We start from the raw sequence: 25,731 nt of genomic DNA, 5'->3' as shown, positions 1-25,731 counted from the left end.
TCATTTGGCATTATCTTTCTTCTTTCTTGCACCTCCCATTTCTTCTCCACGTCTCCTGGAGTCTCCCTGTGCCTAGATTTCTCCTTCTTTTTTCTCCCTGGAAATCCCATCTATACCTCCTGCCTGGCTATTGGCTATTCAGCTTTTTATTACACCAATCACAGCAATGCACCTTCACACCAGTGTACAAACAGAGAGACACACTAGGGATGGGAGTCCTTTGAAACCTCAAGACCCATGCTCAGTGACAGATCTCCTCCAACAAAGTCACAACTTCTAATACTTCCTAAACAGGTCCACCAACTGGGGATCAAGTATTCAAATATATGAGCCCATGAGGGTAATTCTCACTCAAACCAACACACCTAGCAAGCACAGCATAAGATAAAAATAGATCATAGGCAAAATATATTGTTGGAAATAGCGTTACTTCCGAAAATTAAAATTAACAATTCTCTTGGAAAATACTACAATTCTAAATACCAAATACCAAATACACAAAGTGAAAAACAAATGCATATTCTTGAGATTTTATCACAGCTCAATAACCTAAAATAATTCAAAAGACAAATAAATGATACTATATAAAAGGCATAAGTAACACAATCAATATGATTGGTAATCTCTAACTAGCTCATTACAACCGATATGAGAATATGAACAGTCTTCTGAAGGAAATATGAAACATTTCAATGTTTCTTGCTTTACTGACCACAAAATAAGTCTCAGAAAATTCTAGCAGGTGTGTGTAACCCCTGACCCACAATAGCTATGGGTACAACTCAACACAAAATAATAAACTTACTTAAAACCTTATGAGATTTCTCTTGCTATGTTTTGTAACTTGATTGGGTGGTAAATTTTATCACAACGTCCAAAGTTTGGATACACCCATCACAGTCAACATCACAGTCTCTAAATATAGGGTGAAATCAAATAACTTGCAGCTTCTGTAAAAACCTCATCATGGGAAATTCAAATGTCTTTTTAGGTTAACTCATGGATGGAAAAGAAAACCATAATGTAAAACAAAAACTAGTTTAAGTCCCAGGCATTTTTCATATGGAGAAATGGACAGCCCACAGCTCACCACTAGCAGAAGCTAGCTGCTTCATTTGAGCAAAACAGCTGACTTGGTCTATCCAATGTGTTGAATAGCCAGGTAACCAAATGCCAAATATGCAGAAAGCTAAACCCCTGAATATCAATTTCCTGAACAACCAACCTAAATTACTGAGATTTTTCAAATGCGTACCATTTCTGCTCCACCCTTTGTCCACATACAGAGCTCATGTGTAATTGTTGAGATCAAACTAGAGTCACTCACATTAAACTGACAGAATCACTTATGTCAACCGCTGACAGAATGCAGTCAGGAAGCCATGGCGATAAAAAAAGCCATGGGGCTTTCCTCAAACATATTTGCTGATAACAAAAATGGTCATAAAAGATTGCCAAGGCCACCTAACACAAAGGCCACAAGCAACCTTGTAGGAAAGAAGTACTTCTACAAAGGACGCCCATTTAGTGAGTGCCTATTCGGAGTGGGACTAATAACATTTTATTGATCCTTTCTGATCCTTATAGCCAAGGACTCATTTCAAAATAATTCTGCAACCTTGGTCATTTTAGTTTTAAAGAAAAAAACTAAACAAAACAAAACCTTTGCCTTCTCTTGCCTCTCTGAACATAATCATAGTTTGTCATGGTAGCACACCCCAGACTACAACCCCTGCCATCTGGAGTAAAATTTTTAACTCAGAGATACAAGGGCTAGAGTAGGGGCAAGAACCATCAAAGGGATAATGTTTTTTTTTTTTTTCCATAAATTTAACAACTGGCCATTCAGCGAGTTTGATGTTGCTAAGCTGTTCTTGGTGACAGATGGCCCAGAATCTACAAATGCTGCACCAAGCCCAGCCAGGAGGAGGACTTTACATGCTGGGCATTGTGCCTTTCTTTTTTTTTTTTTTTTTTTTTTTTAAGGTTTTAATTTGAGAGGATTTTAAGCCTTAGGGATCATGGGTCCCTGGCTTCGGGCCTAGGACTTACCCTGAGATGCTACTGGAGATGAGATTGCACTTTGCCTTTCCCGGGTTCCAGTACTGCCCTGCAGTATGAAGAAGGAAATTCTCTGCGCTGCGCTGGGCAGCAATGGCTAATGGTCTCTGCTCACTTGTTTCTCCAGGGCGATGGGCAGTGTTCTGGCGTATCAGGATACAAAGCCAGGGAGCTCACGTAGGCCAGTGTCGCTAAAGAAGAACTACACTGGGGTAACTAAGAGAGAAATCTGCTTTCCTAGGAAAGTCGCCAAAGTGGGGCTTTGCTGCAGACGTTTGCGGGCAGGGGCCAGGGCGGGGGTGGTAGGCACAAGCACTGGGCAGGGCGGCTTCTGCTGGGGTTCCAAGCACCTGTTTCAAAGAGCAGGCGAAGCTTCACGACCTTCTCATAGAGTTTTTCCCACATATCTGGCAGGAGCTCCTCCAGGAAGGAAAAGGAGACTCCAAGGCTCATCCTGCGACCTGCGCCCGCACCTCAGACAGGAGCACAAACGAACCCAGGGGATGGTGGGGCTCACACTTAGTCCATACATCACACATATACTTAGACCTACTCTCTGTCAGGGCTGCCATCATCCGCGGGCGAGACCAGCAAACAGTCACAAAAAATATAATGACAAAGGTCAGTGTGGCTATGAGTCACTGTGCCCTGGCCCCTCAGGCACTCTGGGTCGGGTTTGTGTGACTGCGGCCTGTGGGAGAAACAGGTCCCTTCTTATCCACGCATCCCCACCTGGCACCTGCACAGGACACGCTCAGAAGGCACGAGTGGGTGGGTGGTTGTTTGGGTGAACGGTTCTTTGCACCTGAGCATGCGCAGCCGCAAGCCTGCCTGGACGAAGCCGACTCCAAGCGGATCCCAGAACCTGAAGAGCTGGAGGTGCGAGGGGCGGAGCAGTAAAGAGCGCCCCCGCCACACCTCCCGGAGGCACGTCCCAGCCACGGAGCCCTCTGGGAAGTGTAGTCTGCGCCTGCGTCGTTTTCGCGGTGAGGCTGGGGGGCTGCGGGCGGAAGCGGGACCACCCCCTCCTGGGATGCGAGCTGCCGGGCCGACCCAGGCGAGCCAACACTGCGGCTACCCGCGCGGCCCGGCCCCCGGCCCCGCCTCCTGTCGTGCGGAGCTGGGCCGCTGTCCTCGAGGGTCTCGAGGGTCTCGGTGCAGCCTCCTACCGGAGCCGCGCCGGAAGCTGGGTGGGCCAGGGAGTCGCGAAGCTGAGTTCCGCCATGGCGCTCCAGGTAAGATGAGCCGTTGCGGACCGATGGACGCCTCGGCCGTGCTTCTCGGTGCAGCGCGGCCCGGGGTCTGGGGGGGAGGGGTGGGCAAAAGGGGCCGTTACCGCCGACTTTGAGTTCCAGTGAACCCAGCCAGGCCAGCTAGATGTCCAGGATTCCCAGGTCAGAAGTCTAGAGCTCTCCCCTTCCCCCAGGAGCTTTTTTTCTACCTGGGGAGCTCATTCCTTGAGGTTCTCAGTATAAGATAGCAATGAAAGAGTGTGCACGATCGAGGCCTCGGCAGGATTTGAGGGGATAACTAAATCTGACATTTACTTTTGTTAATATATAGAATCCCGGGGAGTGGGGCCAAGAAAGTGGGAAGAAAGAAAACAAATCCAAGTTATGCTGGTAAAATGTGTCAATCCCAGCGCTGGAAGAAGAGTCCTATCTGTTGTGGCCTAGGCACAGTTTGGGCAGGGTCGTAGGCTGTGAAAATGCCAGAGCAGTTGCTGCACTGCCTTGTAGGTAGACAGAATCAGATGTGCCATTTTGTTGCCTAGGAGTTTTGCCAGACTTGGGCAGCTGTGTTGGGGTTGTGGCTAGCACAGCGTGTGGCTAGATATCGCTAGTACCCCACTGGTATCTTGGGGAGAAACAGTAAGTAAGGTAAATGGGATGTTGTCTGGCCCAGAAGTGTCCTTTGTAGCTTTGGCTGACAGGCAACCCAAGAACACTCTTACTCAGAAATGCTCACTGACCCTGTAGTAGAGACTGCTTATTTGGGTTTCCCGTTCTATATCCAGAGGGAGTTGAACATCTCAAATCTGATGTTCAAGGAAGGATGTCTCCTCATACTGTGTAGCTACATGGAGAAGATGGTCAGGTCTCTGGGAATGCAAGAAGGACACAGTCTGATGGACACGGATAGGGAAGGCCTGCAGTCTGTATGTTCAGCGTGACTACAAGTTCCGACCTGGTAGCCTGAGGCTTGCTGGGGCAATGGGGTTGACAAAGACTGAGGTAGACAGACCAATACTGTTGAGTGCTGAAACCACAGTTCTTAGAGACTGACACAGTAAGGCAGTTTTTTAGGAGGCCCATGGTGGAAGCCTTAAGAAGGAGGTCGGTCATCTACAGTGGCCCTAAGTTAGCTCCAGAAACTTTTCTTCTGAGGGCTGGAGGCAGGAACCCATGTGACAGACCAGTGGTAACTATCTTCCCGCATCCGTCTCCCCACCCCCTCTTCCTCCTGTTCCTGCTCCCTCTCACACACTAATCACTCTTTCTTCACTTTTTATTTTTATTATCTATCTATTTATTTATTTATTTATTTTGGAGACAAGGACTCGCGTGGCTGAATATGACCTTGAACTTCTGATCCTCCCACAACCACCTGGAATTAGAAGCGTGTGTCACTGTATCTGGCTGGTGTAGCACCGGGGATTAATCCCAGAACACGCTAGGCCAACAGTTTACCATCTGACCAACATCCCCAGCTCCACTTATTCTGTTTGGGAAACCCCTGAAGGGAACATCGGGAGTCACAGCGAGTTCTCATTCACATTCTATAAAATAACATTGTCAGTGAAGATTTCCTAGGCGAGGATGGAGAGAGGTCTGGAAAATATTGCACACAGAGGCCTAAAAGAGCCAGATATATTTAGCCTTGAGATAAAGAGTCTCACATGCCCACCCCCAAGCCAAGTGTTTAGAAGAGCCTGAGGTGACGAACCGTGCTCTGGAGATGAACGTTAGGCAGATAGACCTGGCTACAGCGACACAAGTCTCGCACTTTGTGTGCCCGAGCATTTATTCTTATTCATTCTGTATGTACAATATCCCTGTGAACCAGGACAAGAGCCACTATCACAGATGAGTTTGCCAAGGCTCAGACGGGTCACTGTTTGACGTCTCATAACTAATATGCTGGCATTCAGTGCACCTCAGGTTGTGGTTCTCAAGAGGACCAACTTAACACTAAGCAGACTCACAAAAGACAAATGAATTAGAATGCTGGAGTTTAACACTATCCTCCAAATATCCTCCAAATTTTACCTATTAGAAACTCAATTCCCAGTGTCATGTTCATGCTTTGTGGGGACGTCATTGGACTTATTATTTATGAGTTATTGAGGGAGTTGCCTTGTTTAAAAGGCCTTTCTGACTTGCTTGCTTTGGTTTCACTGTGTGATGCCCCCCCCATCAAATTGTTATAGACTGTATGATGTGGCAAGGGGGGGCTCAGCCAACATGGCCCCGTCACCTTGGACTTAACTGGCATCTGCAGCTATAAGAAATCATTTTGTTTTCTCTATAAGTCTCCCTGTTCAGGTATCTGTTATGGAAGTAGAAACAGACACAGACAGAGAGGAAGCCAGTAAAAACTGGAGCTGACAAACTGAGAATGCATGAAGCCTGAAGATACAGCTGTGGAATGTCTGGCCACGGTCTTGTTTGTGTTTCTATGGTAAAACACTTAACATGGACCACTTACAACGAACAGAGATTTTGACTACATATGGTGACTCTCGACTTTAATCCTAGCACTTGAGAGGCAGAGTCAGCCCAATCTCTAAGTTTAAAACCATCCTGGCCTACATAATATGTTCCAGGACAGCCAGCACTGCAATAGTGAGACCCTCTCTCAAAAAGCAAACAACTACAAAATAGATCTTTCTTTTTTTATTTCACTGTTTGGGTTGCTGAGAAATCCAAAAATCAAAGGACCAGTGTCTGGCAAGGAAGTGACATCTGGCAAGGATTGTGTTGGCAAACACCCAGCAGAAACACCTAAGAGAGGCTAGGATTATTTTGGTTCGTGCTTTCAGAGGGTTCAGTCATGGTCATTTGACCCCTGTAGTTGGGCAGAACATCATAGCAGCAAGTGTATGTTCTCTAAGTTTTGATGATTGGGAGATAGTAGGTGTGCCAGGAAGGAACCAAAGGACCTACCTCCAGTGACATACTAGGTCCACTTTCTGTAGTGTCTTTAACCTTCTAAAATAGTTCAGCGGGCAGGGAACAAGCTTTTAAAACATGAGCTTGTGGGGGTTGGGACCTTCACATTCAGCCAATAGCACCGTCATTCCACAGTGGAAGGCAGAAGGGCAGAAGAACATAGGTAAACAGAGGAAGAAGAGGGCCGAACCCGTCCTTTAATCAGAAAATGGCTCCCCCAGATAATGGCCTTAATCTATGCATGGCCTAATCATTCATTCCTGTGCCTAGAGTGGACCCTGCATGGGAAGCCAAGTGCTAATGGAGAGCTGTCTTGTAAGCGCAGAGGTGCTGGACAAGCTTGACAGCTGGCAGCATGGAGCTCTAGCAGCCTGAACCACACTGCTGTTTAGGAAGAGTTCTGCAATGTAGGCCAGAGGACCCACAAGCTAGTCCTTGCCTTTTGCTGGACTCCATCTACAAACTTATGCTATTCTATGGGAGCATCTTGCTTCTGACAGGGTCTGGAACAGTTGACCAGGTTCCAGTTCTTGGGTTGTAGGCCCCATTGGGCCATGCCTCTCTGTTGCCATGACTTGGTCGCCCTTTCAGTTGACTGATCACTCCTGTTCCCTTAGCTATCACAGTGAGAAAGTTGGATTATAAATGGGCTTCTATTCTTTTGCCTCTGTGACCCCTTCTTGATGGTGAAACTTCCCTGATGTCCCATAGTCTTCTATTTAGTGCTGCTGGATGGTAGATGTTCATATGTCATGTTGTATGACTTTTAAAGGACATGCTTTTTCATCACAGCAGCATCTGAACATGTTTAAACAATAATTAAAGTGTGTACGCAAAAATGCATATTTGGTCTGTAGGGAGCATGTGTATGCCCCTTTGGACTCTGAACCTATTGTCATGGGCCTAGGGCCTGCAGCTCACACATGAGGACTCAACAGCTTCTTCCCCCTCTACCAACCGGCCCCCATGGCTCCCAGGCATTGGCTGATAGGATACCAGAAGGAAGAGGTGGAAGAGGGCTGCACAGAAAGGACCAGAGGACAGAGCTGTGGCAGAGTTGCCGAAGGCGAGACTAGAAGTGATAGGTGGAATGAATGGGTGGGGGAGGTGTTATAAGGTGGCCAAGTGTAATGGGGTCCTGTGCTAAGAGCCCAAGAGCATTTGAGAGTTAGAGATGCCCATAAGGATTCGGGCTCAGCGAGTAGTTAGACTCACAGCTATGTCCATGACAACAGAAAAACATCTGACAAATTCAGCAGATAGCAAAGGTGCAGATGCAAGGTTAGGAGAAACTCGAGGGCAGCTTCCCAGAGGCCTCCAGTGCAGTCTCCAAGAAGCACTTAGCTCCCCCAGCATAATGGTGAATGACCCATGTGGAATGCCAACTGGGAGAATCTTGCCAGAGACTCTACACGCAGGATTGTTGCTGAGAACAGGTCACTCAGGCACCTTCTGCTGGCACCTGCCTTCGCAGACACCTAGAAAGAAGACGTGTGTTCAGCACAAGCTGTATCATACAGATTAGCCGCTGTGTTAACCAGTTAGTCCCTAACTGGTTAGGTAGAAATCCTTTGAGATACATATTCCCAGGTGCCTGCCTAGGTCTAGGCATTTTGAAGGGCAGCAGTGGCAGGCCTGCTGTGTTGGCTCCTCAGTACAGAACCTAAGATTGTCCACATTTTATATGCTAGGAGGCCAATAAGAAATGCAAAATGGCTCCCTGCTAGAGGTTTGTGGAGTATCTGAGGTGTTTGAGGGATAGTGGCCATAGTGGGCCAGAGGCACAAGTTAAGCTTGGGGAAGGAAGCTGCTGACCAGCAGACCACAGAGATGGTTGGGAATGCACAGTGAGCTAAGAGGCAAAGGACGCTCACTGCCTCTGATCCCTTCCGGCCTTCTGGCTGTCAGCAGCCACTGGGAATGCGGTCTCTAGCCAGATGTGTTGTAACTACTTCAAAATGTCAGGGCATTAGGTATATGAGCCTAGTGTGTGCACAGTGGTAGCTGTCAGCTGTCAAGAATGGAAGGCAGAGAGATGGCAGGCAGTGGGTGGCAAGGCTGCCAGTTAGTAAGAGAGACAGTTTTTAAAGTCACTGACTTAAATGCATGAACTAGACAGTCGACTCTCCTCTGCTTTATCAGAAGTGTTCCCATTTTCACAGGTCCTGCCTGCAGATCACACTTGTTTCTAACCTAGATGGATTCTTCCCATAATTTACATTCAGTTTGTGTCGCTTGTGTGGTTAATTTCTCCCATAATTTCAGTTCATGGCTATCAGGTGTTGGTCACTGTCTCAGTTTTCATGGCTGTTTTAAAGTCTACGGAATGATGACTTTTACAGAAAGGAAGAGATTGCTTTCATCCTACAAAGTCACAGGGTACAGGAGTTGAGCATAGCAGATAAAGGTGTGGAGTGTGGTTGTGAAGAATTATTTGAAGCTCCTGGGTTTCGGGTTTCTTCTGACTCCCTGAGGACTGTATACTAGGGGCTTTCAGTGCTAAGTGGCAATTGTGGGAGGCGCGGGGTAGGGAGCATGGTGAGATGGGGCCTCTAGGTGGGGCCCCTAGAAGGGCTCTGTGACCCTCACCTCCCTCTGCATGCTTCTGCTACATGCACCTGCTGGAGGCTGTCACAGCTTTTCCCTGTGGAACTGACCACAGCTGGACTGGAGTTTGTGGAAAGTTGAAGCCTTGCAGGGCAGGTGGGACTGGAAAAGTGAAGGTGGGTTCTGCCCAGCAGCTCAGAACCTGGGCCAGATTGGAGTCTGGAGATCAGGGGCCCTAAGCACAGGTTAGACCTACAAGTGCCTGGCTTACCTGCTGCCTGGCTGGCAGGGGAAAGGGGTCTATCTCCTTTAGACCTTCAGGGCTTCATGAGGGTTTTTTTTGTTGCTGCCCCTCCCCGCAGCTGTTGGGGGCGTTTGATTTCTGACATGAATTATGTCATCACTGCTGAGGAGCAGGAAGTGGGATTTTTCTTTGCTATATGGGTTGGTTAACCCTAGTCTGGAAATGGGAGATGGGAAATGCTCCAAAAGGCAAAACTTGTGAGCGCTGAGATGCCCTGTGTAGAGAAGTCCACATAAGAGCTCCTGTGATCGCTTGCAGTCCAAATGCCGTCAAAGAACACTGTAAAAGTTACCTTCGGCTAGGTGTATAAAGAACAAAATATAGATGAATCTCTGTTTAGACTTGAGTGCCATCTCTAAAATAATTCATTATGTACATGAGAACATTCAAAATTAAATATTCAAAGCACGTCCGACTCTGTGATAAAGAGCACTAGACCTTGGCAACAAGCTGGCCTTGTAGCCGTTGTCCTCCTCTCAGTGCCACCATGCTGGAGTTCCAGGTTCCCAGACAGTCCTGTTAACTGTCACAGCAAATAGGGATGGCTGTGCACTAAGGAGTGTGATTTTCATTCCTATGGTGACCTTGTTTCTAAAATGTGGCTGGTGGCGCATCTTCCTGGGTGCCCAGCTAGCTGCAGTACTGTCCCAGTAACTGTTAGACCCAGGCCAGGTCCCACCGTATCTGCACTGCCTGCTCCCAGTGTCTACCAGGAGACCCATGTGGCTCACTGAGCTAAGGGACAGTTTGGGTGGGCCTTGTTGGCATGGATGCAGCCAACCCCCCCGGAGACTGTGCCCACAGGTGCCCATCAGCTTCAAGGACTTGGCCGTGCGGTTCTCTGAAGAAGAGTGGCGGCTCCTGCAAGAGGGGCAGCGGGAATTCTACAGAGACGTGATGCGGGAAAACTACGAGACGTTGGTGTCTGTGGGTGAGGGCCCGAGGCCTCCAGAGTGTGGGTTGCAGGCACAGAAGAGGGTTGCAGTGAAGGAGGCCAGGGTCCATGCCCAGGGTCTTGAGTCTCTGTGAGACCCGAGGCTCCTCCAGGCCTTGGCCTCCTCATCTGCGAATTGAGTAGTTTTAGGGGTGTTCAGAGCTTGAGGCTGCCCAGAGCCTCATTTTTCTTTGTTCCTTTGTTTGTTTCTATGAGCCAGAGTGGGGGTCTGGGTACAGAGCTTTAGGGGTATATGGCCTTTGAATTTGGTGACCACACAAACATATGGAAAGCTATGCATAGATAAGCAGACATCTGGGCTATCACATGACTGTGGGAGGGTAAAAGCCACTCCGTTCCCAGAGTAACTACTCATTCTTTCCCCAGGGACCTCTGAGCTGCTTCCTCTCTCTGCTTTCCTGTCACCCTCGGGGCCTGGAGGAGCCACAGCAGGAGAGAGCCACCATGATAAGGGACAAGAACCCCCAGTGGAGCATGGTTCCCAGGGTAGGTCCTCCCCGTAGACTTTGAGACCTCCTTCTTGTCATGGTTTTCAGCTATTTCAGTCTAGGCCTCCTCAAGGCTTACCCCTTATTCCTCTGGGTTGGAGGCTCGTTGCATGTAGTCTAGTCCATGGAGAAATGTTCAGAATAAAACCTGAGGTCACGTGAAGGAGAACCTCTGCCTTTGACCCACTTACCACTACCCAGAGCCAGCCTGCAGCTTAGACAGTAGAGGTGGCCCTGGGGCCAGAGTAAGGGAAGAAAGGTAGCAGGCCAGATGGAGCCACAGGGCCCTTCAGTATTGCTCTTAGTGAAAAAGAGACAAGAGGAGCTACTGGGTAACAGTGCAGAACCTCGTGAGCTCAGCCCTCCCTTCTCTGAGCCATTTGCTCCCTGGGGCTGCTCCAGCTGTGGTAGGGCTCCCTGGGGAGCTAGGTGGCTGAGCACAGGGCTCACACTTTCCACAGGAGGGCAGCCCCAGCAGAGCCTGCACCTCACCGCCCTAGTGCAGCTGGTAAAGGAGATACCGGAGTTCCTGTTTGGAGAGGTGAAGGGCACTGAAGACTACTCTGAGAGTGGAAGCACCAGTCTGGAAGGGGATCGAGCGACCCCTGAGGGTAAGTCACGCAAGCTGCAAGAGTGACCTCCCTACAGTCCACAGTGCTGTGCATAGCTGCCTTCCAGCTCTTGACCTCCTCTGTGTGCTCATTCTCTGAGCTTTTGGGACCTAGTGGATATGGGAACAGCTCTTGCCATCTCTCGGTGTCTTTGTCCAGTCACCTGGTGATCCTTCCCTGCTGCCTTACACTTTGCATGGCGGTGAGCAGTGTGTTGGTCCCTATTAAACAGAAGGAGAGAAGCAGAGCTTTGTCCAGATAGCTGGTGGGTCCTAGATCCTATTGCCAGCCTTTCTCTTTCTGCTTCAGCAACTGTCTGTTTTTTCCCTCTCCACTCAGTCAGATCAGGACCCACCTCACCCTAGACCATGGCCCTCTACCTGCAGCATCCCTCTTCAGTTAATGTTGGGTGGCATGGGAAGGGAGCAGAGGTGTAGGGCGGCACCGGCTTCATACTCACCGCTCTGTGCTCTTCAGGCCATGGCCAAGACAGAAATCTTCAAGTGTCAGAGCTCAGCAGTGACAGTGAATAGGTCCCTGGCTCCTGGTTGTCATTAGTGGAGCATGACAGGGAAAGCTCTGACTGTGGTAATGTTAAGACAGCTTACTAGTTGGCGTCTTCTCCATCTCCCAACAGTAGCCGGGGCTGTGGACACTTACCCTCCCCGCGGCCTGCTCAGTTCTCTTCCGGAGAGCCCTGCAAGCCACCCCAGCCTGGCCGCCACACCCACAGGCAGCTCATCTTCCAGCGGCCCTCCTGGAGACTGGGCACAAGAAAGCCCCCTACCTACCAGTGAGTCTGACCCAGTGCACACAGGGACACCCAGCATTGCAAACCCTGAATCAGGCCTTGGACCCTGCACCCTCTTCACTTTCTCTGGCTCAGCTTCCTCTGTAGGTGACTGGAGACAGAGGTCTCTGAATCATGAGAAAACACGCCTGGCCTCTGCTGCAGACCCGGTAATCTCATGCTCCATTCCAGATGGCCCATCCCTTTGTTGATTGCTGAGGACTGTAGAGGCACACAGATCTGGGCAGTTCCTAATGTACACACCCGTAGGTCACTTATCTGTGTGCACCTGCTTTGATTCTCAGACTGCCTCAGCACAGCTAGCAGCAGGGAAGTAATGCTACTCACTAAAGTTTCCCTGGGGTCTCAGGTTGTCTTCTAAAATACTTAGAAATTGTACTTGTCTGAATGTTTTGGATTTTTATTTTTGGTTGCAAGCTTAGCCTTTAAAGGCTGAGCCATCTCTCTAGCCCTGTTTTGGTATTTTAATTTAGAATATTTAAAGGAATAAAGATTAAAATGGACACTCCCCTAAATTATACCCCAATCAACCTGTGGTTCCATGTACCATCTGTCTCACAAGCCCCACAGAGGAAGCATGAGGGCAGCCGGGGGGTGGTGGCGCATGTCTTTAATCCTATCATTCAGAAGGCAGAGGCAGGCCGATTTCTGTGAGTTTGAAGCCAGCTTGGTCTACAAAGCAAGTTCTAGGACAGTCAGGGCTACACAGAGAAAAAGCGTCTCTAAGGGAAAATAAAACATCAACAACAAAAACACCACACACACACACACACCAGAAGAAGAAGAAGAAGCATGAGTACAAGCCTGACCTGTGTTGTGACTGTTGGCTTCATCAGCTGGGCCAGATAGAGATTGGGATCAGGGAATGGGTCTGGAAACATTCAGCGTAAATGAGTCTTGGTATTTACAACTAAACCAGAAGGAAACAGGAAGTAGCCTCCAACCCTCCTGGAACAAACCCTCCAAAGACAGCACTGGCACGAGGCTGATTTTAGGATTTGGGTGATTCTCAGGGTTGCAGAGTTTGAGTGGTCTGTCCTCTTGGGGAGCAGATCTGCGGTGATTCCAGAATCCAAGTCCCCCGTAACACTGCTTTCTTTGTATTTTGCAGTAGGAACTGCTGATAGCCCACTGTCTATAGAGAAGGAAGGCTTAGGAGCCTCAGGAGAGCCTTCCGTTCATCCCACTCAAAGCCTGGACCAGAGCAAGAGCCATCGAAGACAGGATAGAGACAGCACAGGAACAGGTGAAAGACTGGCTTTCCTGGGGTCTCGCAGTCTAAAGCTGAGCAGAGTCAGAGAAGACCAAGTCTCACTTATTTGAACTTCAAGACATCCCTATGGGACAGTGATTCTCAACCTTCTTAGTGCTGCGATACTTTAATACAGTTCCTCATGTTATGGTGACCCCCAGCCATAAAGTTATTTCATTGCTACTTCATAACTAGAATTTTGCTACTATTATGAATCATAATATAAATATCCAATATGTTACCTTGAAGGGGTCACAACCCACAGGTTGAGAGCCACTGCTGTAAGATAAGCTTTGTGTGTTTGTATGGATGGTTCTCAGCTGCCCAGTGATGGCAGAAATAACTGAGGGTCTCGTGTTGCCTCTTAGGACTACACTGACCTTAGCTGCCTTGTATGTGCACAGGAACCGCTCCTGAGAACAGTCCCTTGCAAGGCCTCATCAACTGTCTGAAGGAAATCCTTGTGCCCGGGCCCCAGCACCGTGGGACAGCCCCAGACTTGCCACCTTCTCTCCCTGGCCTGAGTGTGTTGAAGCAGACCAGAGCCGAGGTGGAGTCAGGGAGCCTACCCTGCCCAGGTGAGTCCCTGGGCCCTAGCCTACTCAGACCAAAGTCTCCACAGTCCCTGGGAAGCTCAGATTGCCGTTCATAGCTATTGCTGCGCTCCATGCTGTCTCCATGAGATGGCCACTCCTGTGTCCCTCGGGTCAGTGGCTTTGAAGGATGGCAGCCGCAGACTTTGTCCTGTTCTCTTCACTGTTCTCTACTCCTGATATGGGACTCTGAGGAGGACTTTGGTGGTCAAATGTCACTTTCTCTTGACATGAATGGGGTGTCAGTGGACACTGAGGTCTCCCTTCAAAAGACTGCTGAAGCTTTGAGCTTTGATCTTGCACCTGTAGAGGGCAGCCATTCCATTCTCTGGGTAGGGGTGAACTTAACTGCAGAATTCCTCTCATGTGTGTGTCAAGACCTGATAGACCTTGAAGCTAAGTTATACTCAGAAACTGCCAGCCTATAATCTTCAGTTTGCACCCTGAGTGCTAGCTGTGGCTAGGTGCTACCCACACATAGGATTTACAGGTCCTGGTTTTTAGCTCTATGCTGCTCAGACTACAATCCAGGACAGTCCTTGTCTGTCAGTCAGGAGACTGAGGACCCTGAGCTTAAGTGAAACGTGTGTTCTTTCCCTTAGTGAAGACGGAGCCAGTATCTGGGGATTGTCCCCTTCAAGGACTGCTGAACTGTCTGAAGGAAATCCCAGAAGCCCCAGACAGGCGTCCCAGCCCCTCAGGAGCAGGGAACGTGCGACTGCAAGAGGATCCAGGGAAAAGGAATTCTGGAGGTAAAGGTCATTGGCTAGATTAGTGGTCAGGGAGCTAGATGTCTGTCTTCGGCTTCTCTGCTCTGAGCACAGCTGTATGTGACCCTTCCCAACCAAATCCATGCCTTAAGTCAGCATGCATGTTAGGCAGTCCCATGCTGAGCCTCATCATGCTGTGCAAGAGCAAAGCGTATAGGAGTGTTTCATAATTTTCCAAACTGGCTCCTGTTATGGGAAGAAAAGGGTTACAGGAAATTTTTCGAAGGGCTATTGGGGAGGGACAGGGAATGAAATAGGCAGGAGTTGTAGCACAGTAGACCGTAATTGTGGCTGGGGGATTCCTGCCATCCTGTATTGAGGCTAAGGTCTATGGCTGGAGGATATGATTCTCGGCACGTATGTTTGGACCGGGATTATTTGTCAGTTTATCAATAAGCTTGTGTTCTTGAGAACTTGGCCTTGAGAGGGTGGGGTTGAGCCAAACCTGCTGCACAAGGAGCAAGATCTGATTTGTTGCTGACCAGGGAATGGCTCACTGTAACATCCCTTAGAAAGCTCCTGAGCATTCTAGAGGTGGTAGGGGTGTTACTTGGAACTGTGCTTGGGCTTGAGAGGTGATCATACCCAGAGCCAGTGACTGCTGTGTAGGCAGAGGAGCCTTGGAAGTCTCTTAGCCCTATGAAGTGGAGCTCCCAAGACTTAGGTTGAGTCTAAGCCTGAAACCTGGGTTTCCCAGCAGCCACCTTTCCCACAGGGATGAGATGCCCCCAGACTCCTCCTCTCCGCCGGAGTCATGGAGCTGGAAATATGCTTGCCATGGTGAAAGTAGAAGATAGCTGGGCTCAGAGTCCCCCAGCGCCAGCATCCTGCCAGCTTAGCAGGCAAGGCCACAGTCCCTATTTCACTGGAGATACCAGAGAGGTCCGTGTACCCCGCTGGGGCCCCATGACTCTCGGTAAGTTCTGGGTTCCAAAGCCCACAGGGAAGAACCTGCTTCTCTTTTGGTCAATGAGCCTTTCCCCTGTCTCTCGTCCCAAGCTGTTCTTAGTTCGTGTTCTCAATCCAGGCCCATGCTCAGCCACCCTCTGGTTTCAGGACCTTCTTTTTACAGTGAGGTCCTGACTGTGGAAGCTGACCACAATACGCAGGTGGCTAGTCCACCCTTCTCCTCAGAACTGGGGACAGCGTCATTCCTTCTGTAGAAGCAGAAAACACATTCAAGGTTCCTCACTGGAGGATCTCCCCCTTAGCAGATCCCTGGAGCCTACTGTAGAAGTTAGGCTGTGAGCCAGCCAGACAGCCAAGAGCCAAGCTGGGGTCTGACTAGCAGGCCGGAGCCCAGCAAGAGATGTCAAGGTGACCTCTCTTGTCCAGCCAGCAGGACCTCAAGCTCACCACTAGAAGCTCTAGAGGCCTGTCTAAAGGGCATTCCTCCAGGTGGGTCATCACCTCTTCAGCCGCTAGCCACCTCATGGTCCAGAAGTCCCCAGCCAGGAGATTCTGGATCTCAGAGGCTTGAACTACAGCCACAAGGATCCCACAGTGAAGGTACTTGGGCCCAGGCTGACAATTATTTCTGTGCACACAGTGAGGGGAGATACTGAGGGCACCATCTGGTCATCTTCTCTGGGCCTCCTTGAATATGTGTCTTTCTTTCCTAACCCCTGCTTCATGCCTGACCCAAATAGCTATCCAGGTTTGGTGAGAGCCACGTTCTACCCACCCACTTCCCTATTCTGAGGATTTCTTATTCCCAAGACTATATTGTGGGGGGACGGGAGTGGTAGGTAGACTTTGATCAGTGCCATGGGGAACCCTGGAAGGGGAAGGGGTTCCCTGGACTGGGTCTTCTGGTGCCGTATACTCTAAGGCTGAAGGACTTCTCCATCATGCTCTACCTTGACCCAGTTGTACTTCATTCTGCAGAAGCTACGAGAGAGCCACTTCTACCTCTGAGCTTGCAGGGCTGCATGAGAGAGGGACCTGGGATTCAACCCTCTGGTCCCCAGGGCACCCCTACCAGCTTCTCCTCAGCCAGCAGCAGTGATGGGGATCTGGATTTCAGGAGCCCCAGGAACAATCTGGGGCAACGACTTGGGAAAGGTGAGCTGGTCCAGCCTGAGGTCGGAATACTCAGGGAAGGAATACATTGGTCCTTGCCCACTGTTATCTCCGCCATAGTGCCAGAAGAACTGTGTATACCAAAGCAGAAACAGACCCAGGCCTTGTCTTGGCAGGGTGAGAAGGGTCTGTTGTAGTAGCTTGGCCCAGAAGGGATAGGACAATGGCTGGCAGTGGGCCCTGAATCTCCCTTATAATAAACACTTCCCTATCACAGACAAAAAGAAGTGTCTATGACACTAAATGACCTTTGACTTAGGGAAGATAGAGTAAGGATCTCAGAAGACTCAGTCACCTGTGCCTCCCTGGGCCCTGCCAAAGGAAGTCACTCTTGGAGACTGTGGGGTCTTCTGGAGCTCTCTCTGCATTCCCCTGTGTTTTCCTCTTGCAACAATCATGTCTGTCTTGTCCTGTGAGTGGATACTCAGTGCATCTGCCCAGCTGTGCCCTGGCCACATCCATTGTTAAAGGCCTGAAAATGTAAATTGACATCTGCCTCGGTCGCATGGCACCAGCAGCCCAGAGTGACTCGTTCTAGTTTACCCTGAGGAGTTACACAGTCTGCCTGCTGTTCTTCAGCCATCATGGACAGCTGTTAACAGCTGCATTTTCTCAAAGTCCCCAAGCCCACGCCTACCAAGCTCCTAATTTATACGACTCTAAGTCTACAGTAGAATCAGTGTAAGGCTTGGCTCGGAGTGCTATCCAGTGTTAAAGCAGCAGAGCTGAATACAGGCCCAGACGACAGAAGGCACAGACAAAACCAGACACTGGGCAAATCACACATTTATGTATACTCTATTATTGCCCTGATCAGAGATGCTGGTAGTCTTGCCAAACACTGCCTAATCATGGGCAGGACGCCTTACTTTGCTCTTGCCTGGCACATAGAAGAGCTAAGTGACATTTTGCTACAAGGAGTTACTATTGTAGCTATGGGAGACTGCTTTCATTGCAGAGCCTGCTTTCTCTTTTCCTGAACCCACTGAGGAACTTCCCCCAGTATAGAACTCAAATGTCCTTCAACTTCAGTGCCCTCCCCCATGTGTACCGTGGCTTACATGTGGTCAGAGGATAACTTGCAAGAGTCAGTTCTAAATTTTCCAACACCATATGTGTTCCTGAGATCAAACTTGGGTGTGCTTGGCAAACACTTGGCCTGTACTTCCATGTTATGCTATGCTATGCTACACCAGCCCCACGTGATAGCCTCTTGTTGACAGGCTCTGTCTGGTTCCAGAGCAGACAACAGGTGCCTCATGGCCTCGTGGCAGGACTGTCTACTTACCTTATCCCTCTAGACTTTCACATCATCTAGTTCCCGTTGTCTGCACAAGACTCTGTCAGTAGGAGTACACCGAGAGGCAAGAAGGCCTGCATCATTGCCCTCCTTGGAGGGGTGAAAGAAGCCTTGTGCACATTGGATTGTTAGGGTGTCCTTCACTCTAAGCAGGCAGCATCACCCTCAGCATGGCGACAACCGCTGTGCTGAACTAGACCCGTTCGACTAGACGCTCTCACTCTCACCCCCAAGGCAGACTTCTGTAGCGGGGCCACCCCAAACCAGGGATGACAAGTGTGTGGGGCCCTGAGCTCCCAGGACATGTACTATTTCTGAGCCTCCTTCCTCTGCTCTAATCAGGTCAAAAGAGGCAGGCTTCAGGGATCCACAGAGCACTGGCTACTCATCTAAGATTGTTCATGTTTGGCTACAGGATATCCACCAGGAAACTCTCCACTCCAAGGCCTGGAGAACTGTCTGAGAGAGATCCCAGTTCCCAGGCCACAGGCTGCCTGGCCTTGTTCCTTGACTGTAGACAGGGGGTTGAAGAGACCAGAGCCCAGGAACTGGACTGCAGACAGAGAAGGTAACGTGATATTTGTGGGAACCTGGGAGAAAAGAAATCCCTCCTGCACTGTGACTTTGGCAGTGGCGTAGCAGCCCTCAGGCCAGGTCTCAGCTGAGCTGAGAGGGATGTTCTGGAAAGAGTCACTTCCCCACTCAGGCAGATTCAGTTAAGTGAGTGATGGAGTCCAGGATGGGAAGGCCCAGCACCACTATCTGCTGCTCCAGTAAGCTGCTCCAATTTGCTGACTGTGTCATCCCCTTCTGCCTTGTTGTCTGGGCACTGAGTTGTACACCTCCTGGATTCCATGTCGTTTGGGTTGGCAGTAAAGAGATCCCAGGGGTTTGGGCTGGTGTAGTGACCAAACATGGTCATTTCCACACCTGAAACTTGTGTACTGAAAGCCTGGCAGTGGTAGAAATCTGTCCATTCTGCGGCAGTATGAGGTCCCATAGGACTGTCAGAACTGTTCTCATTAAAACAGGACCAAGGGGCGAGGCCTGTGAACCACCCCACCTCGGACAGGGTCGAGGAGACGCACCCAGCAGGAGTCTCCGTCTAGGCAGTCCACAGATGACTGCCAGGCCAGGAACGTGGCAATGGCCAAAAGATGGTGAGTGCCTTCAGTGTTCACACCATAGTTTCCTCCCAGTTAGCTTTTGCCAAGACAATATAGTCTTCCCATCTCTCTATTGCTCTGTTCCTTCCCTTGCATGGAATATAGAAGTAGACAGAAACAGAGTGGACTGAGAAAGAATAGGATGTTTGGTTTACTTGTGGGGTGTCTGCAGTGGAGATGCTGCTGGGATTGAAGGGTACCCCTGTACACACTGTTGACCTTAGGCAGCTCCAGCAGGACGTTCTAGTCTTCATGGGGTGGAAGGATGACTTAGCTCATCAGTAGCCCTCAACTGCCAGCTCCTGCGTAGTGCTGGGCAGAGGGTCTGCTAGGTTGAGAGTTGCAGCCTACCCGATGGGAAGGGCCGCCTAGCCTGCAGACACGGAACCCAGCTGGAACCTGACCAGGAGTAGCTTCTAAGGGCTTGGAACTTCCAGAAAGTTCCCCAGCTCACTTGCCGAGGGACATGGGACGAGAAAGTAAGTTGTTCAGGCCCCTCCCCCAGAGCCCAAATGGACTGTGACTGAGCAGAAAAGAATGAATCCTGAGTATCTGACCATCAAAACTATGCTGTCGGGTACTGGGCAGTGAACTCTTTTTCTCCTTTATTTAGAGACAGCCACCATGCCCTCCCCTCTGCACTGCCTGGAGAGCTCTCTAAGGGGGATCTTGCCCGTGAGGCCCTTGCGTTTCACCTGCGTAACTGGCCCTGCCCCCAGTCCCAGCCCCTGCTCCAGCTCCAGCATCAGCAGCTCTGATGGAGAAGACCTAAGGCCAGAGCCTGCATTCTGGCAGCCACCCCTCCAGAGTGAGTATGCTGCCATAGGGGTGGGGGTGGCAGTGAGCTGCTCCTTGAGGTGCCTGTCAGTACTCTGATGCTACCTTACTTATGACACAGAGAGAGACCCCCTTCCCTCCAGTAAGGGTCCTGGCCCTCTGTGCCCTGTCTCTGGAGCGTCTCCAAGAGTCAACAACAGTAGTTGTCTTGCTGAAGACCCTGAGAGAACAGAGCCCAGAGACTGCAGCAGCCTTGGTACAGGTGAGCCTGGAGTCCCCCAGGATGATAGAGACCAGTCCCCATTGGTCCGTAGGTCCAGACTTTATTCTCCGAGTCTCATTGTCATTCTGTTGACTCTCATTAAAACATCCCCCTAATTTGTTGAACTTTAGATCCTGTGAGGGAAGCTGATCCAAGGGCTGTGTTCTGTAAGGAGATCTTGGTAAACCACTGAATGATAGGTACATAATATCTACATATATGCTCATTAATACATGCATACGTGCATATATATGTATGTGTGTATATATATACAGATATATATATGTACACACACCATATAGTTAGTATTCAGTACATTTTTTAAACTTGGCAAACAATAGAAATATCAGAAGTGATCTTTTTCAGTGGTATACACTTTTCTAGCATGCGTGAGGCCCTGGGTGTGGTCCCCAACATCTCATACTCAGTGAGAATAGAACTTCTTGGGATTAGCCCAGAAGTCTAGAGATGACACCTGGTATTACAAGCCACTTTCCTCTCCACCTGAGCTGTGACCCAGACTTTGTTCCTAACAGGAAGGGCAGAAGGGACAGGAGTCAAGTCCCAGTCACCCAGAAGAGAAGGGACTGCAGAGCACACATGCCAACCTGGCCCTGTCAGCAGTGCTGAAGTTAAAGAAGAAGGAAAAAGAGGAGGTAGGGCCTTGGAATTGTCACATTTCCTTACAGGTCACTGAAAATTTGCAGGACACGGCAGCGTGTGCTCCACATGTCACAGCAGGCCAGCCCACCAAAGTTAGGATCCCTAACACATTGTACCCGACTTAATTACTGCTTAAAAGTTGCACATTTGCCATTGGGATGAGGGTGGGAATGGGTACATGTGGCTCATCAGAATATCCCCATGTTGGAGTGGCACTAGCAAAACAATATTGTCCTTGTCCCAAGTGCTCTGTGCTCTTTCTGCAGAGGCAACTACATACCCATGGCCTGCCCCTCAGCCAGAGGAAAGGCCTGAGCCCAAGGGTACTGAAGACCCCAAGGACCTGGAGCCTGGACATGGGCAACCGAGCAGCACAGGTGAGCTGGTGACTTCTGCAGCATTTGCTGTGCTTTAGTGGCCTCTGGGAAAATCAGAACCCAGGCCCCGGCCTAAGGAGATAAACGTGGTCCAAGGTCATCATCTGGGTAGGGAAGTCTTCCACTGAAGCCACTCAGGTACATGGTTCACTTCCAGGTTTTCATAAAAGTGCACAGGCTCACCTTTTAGAGGCATTGAGAAGCATCTGAAGACGAAGTTTGGGTTTGAGGGAACTGAACCTCAGTGCACAGAGCATAGGCTTCACATGGTTTTGTTCAGGGACGCACAACGACAACAGGCGGGATGATGCACCCATATCCTGAGCCATCCTTGGTTTGCAGGACTCGGGTGCCCGTGTCACGTGTTCCTTGCTGCCTTGTGTACCTGTGCTGGGTGCTGGGCACCTTCTTTTCCTGTAAGCTTTGGCCCCTCCGAGAATGCGAGGTTTTGTTACAAGCCCTGGCTGCCCTCCCGCAGATGAAGCATCAGCCCACAGTGTTTGTGATGTTGAATTGTTAGTTTTTGTTTCAGTCAAGGTTTCAAAGATTTTGTGTAAGACAAGTAACCCAGGCCACCTGAAACTCATGATCCCCTGCCTCAATTTCAGATCCTTGCTTTAATTCAAGAACTTAGACAGGGTGTGGGTCCTTCCCTGTCTGCAGCCCTAACGGTACTGAAAAGACAAAGGCAGAGCCTTGGCTGGGGTTTAGCAAACAGCAGGCCCCTCTTCCATTCTGAGCTAAATGGCTGAAGAGTGACAGGGGACTTGACCAGCACCCCAGTTGCCTGGGGTGAGACCTACTCCAGGGGATGTGGAACTGAAGAATTAACTAGACATTTTTCAGGGTTGGGGCAGCCCAAAGATCAAAATTCTCTGGAAGCCAGGCTTTATGGGGGCAGGACACTGGGTACACTAAATACGTCTCTGAGGCCATAGAGAAGGCCCTTACAACCTAAGCACTCTTACCCATTGCTTCTTTGGTTTTAGCCAGGACCCAAGGAAAGCTGCTCTCTGGGCACCCTCTGGAGCCACCTAGCAAGTCTCCCCTTCCCACAACTGACTTGTCAACGTGGCCACCCACTTCTTCACAGCCACTATGCCCCTGTGGCAGATCCCTGCAGCAGGAGCTGCACAGCCTTGGTACTGCCCTTACGAACAAGCTGGACCAGCTTGCAGCAGCCTTGGCAGGCCTGACTCAGGAAGTGGCCACCATGAGAACCCGGATGGACCGGCTGGGAAGGCGCCCACAGAGCCTTGGACCAAAAGGCCAGGCTTCCTGGCGGTTGACCCTCTCCCGGAGACCTCGCTGGGCCAGCAGACTGGACCACAGACACTTACCCTACTGGAGGCAGAAAGGCCCCACCAAACCCAGACCAAAGATCCTGCGGGCCCAGACAGAAGGCTGCAAGGCTGGTGACCGCCCAGGACTCTCTAGAGGGAAGGGCAATTTGGTGCCTCAACTGCCTCCAGATGGTTCCTTGGTAGAATCTTCCAGGCCCACCTGTAGCTCATCCCAGCAGATCACAGTACCTGGAGGCCACACTGTGCTGACTGCACATCCCCTTCTAGAACACACTGGTTGCCACCAGAATCCCCTCTCCCCTTCAGTGCCTCCTGCCTTGGTCCCCCTTGTGGCCTCACCTGCAACCAGTGCAGACACAGAACCTCAGGCGGCTAGGGTGGCAGCGATTAGCATTCCAAACCAGCACAAGGAACCTAACAGCCTGCTAGGAGGAGCCCTCAGCAAAGACCTCTGGGGAGGTGACCACAGGGATCCAAGGTGGGGGACCCATTAACTGTGCTGTTCCTCTGCTCAGGCTTGTGAGGGTGCCTGGTGGGACCCTCTGGGGTACAGCCGTTGCAGGCTGCCTGTTTCCCAGGGGTTGTGTCTTCCTTACGGCTCAGCCAACCCTCTCAGTGCTGCTGCAAATCTGACCCTTTGCCTCTGCTGTGCCAGGCTCCCATGGTGTCTGCATAGAGCCACTACAGAGGCATTTCTCAGCCATACCTCTGGCTTTCTTGGCTCAGGTTCAGTCAGCCAGTTGTTCTTCCTCTGTTATCAGAGCCATCTAGGTTCCCAGTGGGTGTCATGCATAGCGCACCTGCACAGAGCCAGCTGCAGGCAGCGGAGGCACCTTAATCTGATTACCTGCTCCCGATCTCAAGGACACTGAAAGGCCAGCCTTTATCTGTCTAGAGTGAATACTTCACAGATCTCATTTAGGGAGAACTGAATTGATCCACATGGATTCTAAAACTAAATATATTAGCTGCTAAGAAAAGGCCATCGGCTTCTATGGAAGGGTGCTCAGAGGGGACAGCACTTAGACATGGTCGCCTGGATTGTCACCAGTACAGTGAGAGTTAGGCATGTTCCCTTCTTCCATACCTACACCTCAAGAGAACTGAGCATGTGCCGTGAGGCTGGTGCAGCATGCCACAGGGCTCCTGGGGAAGAGCTTGCACATCTATCAGTCTCCTAGGGCTGTGCACAAGCGTTACAGGCTTAGTCTGGGCAGCTGAAACCAGGGGTCCCAAATCAAGGTCTTGTCAGGGTTGGTTCTCCAGAGGGCATCTGGCTCTTCTGGGGGCTGTCTTCATGCTCACATGGCATCTTCTCCAAATGCCCTTCCTGCCACAACACAGATGTTTCGGGTGGCACTCATTCTCACTTGAATTTAATCTCCAAAGATTCTAAGGAACATCACCTTCTGAAGTGCCAGCAGGGTGCACAGTATGGTCAGCCTTTTGACATTATAACATGGTGTTGTCATCTAGAAAGTTCACATTCAAGAACCAGACAGTTGAGATTAAAAAAAAAATGTTTTAAATATGTTTACAAGTTTGTGTTAGATTGCATATGTAGTATTTATTCCTTAGCTACAAGCAGGTTAGGAGGGTTGCGGGTTGGCCATGCCTATTAGGATTAAGACTTCAGCATATAAATGAGGAGGAGGGCAACATCTAGCTTACAATACAGCTGAGACCTGGGCCGGTCTCGGGTTTGGCCTGACTGACTAGATACCATTCCACCTGCTTCTGCCCTGGTGAGATGGTTGGCTCTGACCATCCACATTCGCTCAGCTCACATCCTTCGGAGCTGATCTGAATTCCTTTTAAACCTGAGGACGTTTCGGGAGTTGTGCCTGTACACACGGGAGCTGGGAAGGTAGTGTGGCCTTGTCCATGACAATCATAAGCAGTCTCTGACTGCTCTGCCAGTGACACTCTGGTCTCTGGAGATATCCAGGACTTGAGTGTCCCTTAGGCAACCATGCCTGGGACTTGGTGAGTATGGTTTGCACAGAGATTAAAGTGTGTTAGAGTGTGGTTTGTGGCCTCCGAGGGGTCACATCAGATATTAACATTACAATTCATAGCAGTAGCCAAATAATAGTTATGAGTAGCAAAGAAATAATTTTATGGTGGGGGTCAACACAGCATGAGGAAGGTTCAGAACCACTGACCTAGGGACTAAGGCAAACCCCCAAAAAGTCCGCCTAGAATGTAATACAAAGTATGCACAGGGCGTTGACAAGTCCAGCTCCCTGCTTGCAGGTTGGAGTAGAAGCAAAGGGTGGCAGCCTCCACCTGTAAGGAATGGGCAGCTGCATCTCCGGGCTAGCGGGGCAATACTGGTGCCTCCAGTGCCAGTGGGCAGGGGTAAGACAGGTTCGGAGGGCAGAGAAGGAACATTCACATTCATAATCCTACTTGGAAGACTTGGGTGTTCTTAAATTGATAAGACAAATTGGCACCTGGTGTGGGTGGCCCTGGCCAGGACAGGGAAGTCTGCCCTGCTTGAGTGACTCTTTTAATTCTAAACAAGAGGCCATGTTGTCCTGTCAGTCAGTGAAAAGGGCTCCCGGTGATGCTCTGCCTGGCACATCTGCCTTGCAGACAGCCAGCACGAGTGGACAAACAGCAATACGGGACTGAGTTGCCAGGACCTGGCGTCTGCTGGGTGTTAAGTACCTCCCTTTGCTGTGCCTGCTCGGGACGAATAAAGGCAGTTGGGACAGAACCTGAGTGGTTCAGATCCAGTCAGACAGTGACATGGAACCAGCTGAGGTTGTGTGGTGGTTGCTACAGTCACACTACAGGCGGCCTCCAGGCCTACTACTGTCACTGCTGACGACCAGAAAGCCCTCTGTATTCACTGAGAACGGATCCAGCAGAGGCTTGATCTGGACAGCCTGTTTAAATGTGGTGCAGATCTAGGGCCTGGAGGTGGGGCCCAGAGAGGGTCTGTCCCGAACTGTTCTGGGAAGTGACCCTAGGCCACACCTGGGAACTTCTCTCCTATCACCCAAGAGGCAGAAAAATGAGAGTGTCCAGCTCACTGAGCAGGCAAATGGAAGACTGAAGGAGGCGGTCACAGGGACACCTGTGACTTCTGCAGCACCCTAAGAGTCCTTATTCCACCAGAGTACTGTTGCCAATCGGTAATATGACTTAACTCTGGACTGGCTGGTCTCAGGATTTTACATTTACATGTGGCTTCTACAAATAGCACAATATTGCAAGGCTTTTCCCTC

At 50.1% G+C, this 25,731-nt stretch overlaps 1 protein-coding gene across 6 annotated transcripts; it reads left to right on the top strand.

Moving 5' to 3' along the window:
- Positions 1–2,891: 2,891 nt before the first annotated feature.
- Krba1 (KRAB-A domain containing 1) lies at positions 2,892–24,199 on the top strand. 6 transcript variants are annotated; one of them, XM_057776274.1, is made up of 18 exons: positions 3,157–3,296; positions 9,889–10,015; positions 10,406–10,525; positions 10,989–11,138; positions 11,776–11,931; positions 13,061–13,195; positions 13,606–13,779; positions 14,397–14,546; positions 15,280–15,480; positions 15,900–16,073; positions 16,452–16,628; positions 18,362–18,514; positions 18,978–19,106; positions 19,726–19,920; positions 20,011–20,151; positions 20,688–20,807; positions 21,081–21,191; positions 22,181–24,199. In XM_057776274.1, exons 1-18 carry the CDS (start codon positions 3,285–3,287, stop codon positions 22,987–22,989), a joined length of 3,234 nt encoding a protein of 1,077 aa, XP_057632257.1. In that variant the 5' UTR covers positions 3,157–3,284; the 3' UTR covers positions 22,990–24,199. The 6 variants fall into 6 exon arrangements, with proteins under 6 accessions (XP_057632281.1, XP_057632257.1, XP_057632274.1 ...); XM_057776291.1 differs by having other exon boundaries at positions 3,253–3,296; positions 9,876–10,015; XM_057776298.1 differs by lacking the exon at positions 9,889–10,015 and having other exon boundaries at positions 2,892–3,296.
- Positions 24,200–25,731: the final 1,532 nt, after the last annotated feature.

Source organism: Chionomys nivalis, chromosome 1, assembly GCF_950005125.1.
Source record: "Chionomys nivalis chromosome 1, mChiNiv1.1, whole genome shotgun sequence".
In the NCBI taxonomy this organism is placed as follows: domain Eukaryota; kingdom Metazoa; phylum Chordata; class Mammalia; order Rodentia; family Cricetidae; genus Chionomys; species Chionomys nivalis.
Note: the sequence above shows the minus strand (reverse complement) of the source record. Positions and strands in the feature narration are given on the sequence as shown.

Excerpts from the sequence above, each read along its gene's own strand:
- Krba1 (XM_057776257.1), top strand. The coding sequence starts at position 9,805 with ATGTGGCTCACTGAGCTAAGGGACAGTTTGGGTGGGCCTTGTTGGCAT. Across the intron at positions 13,780-14,396 it reads AGGGAGCCTACCCTGCCCAG|TGAAGACGGAGCCAGTATCT; the intron begins GTGAGTCCCTGG and ends TCTTTCCCTTAG. Across the intron at positions 15,481-15,899 it reads CTGGGGCCCCATGACTCTCG|CCAGCAGGACCTCAAGCTCA; the intron begins GTAAGTTCTGGG and ends TCTCTTGTCCAG.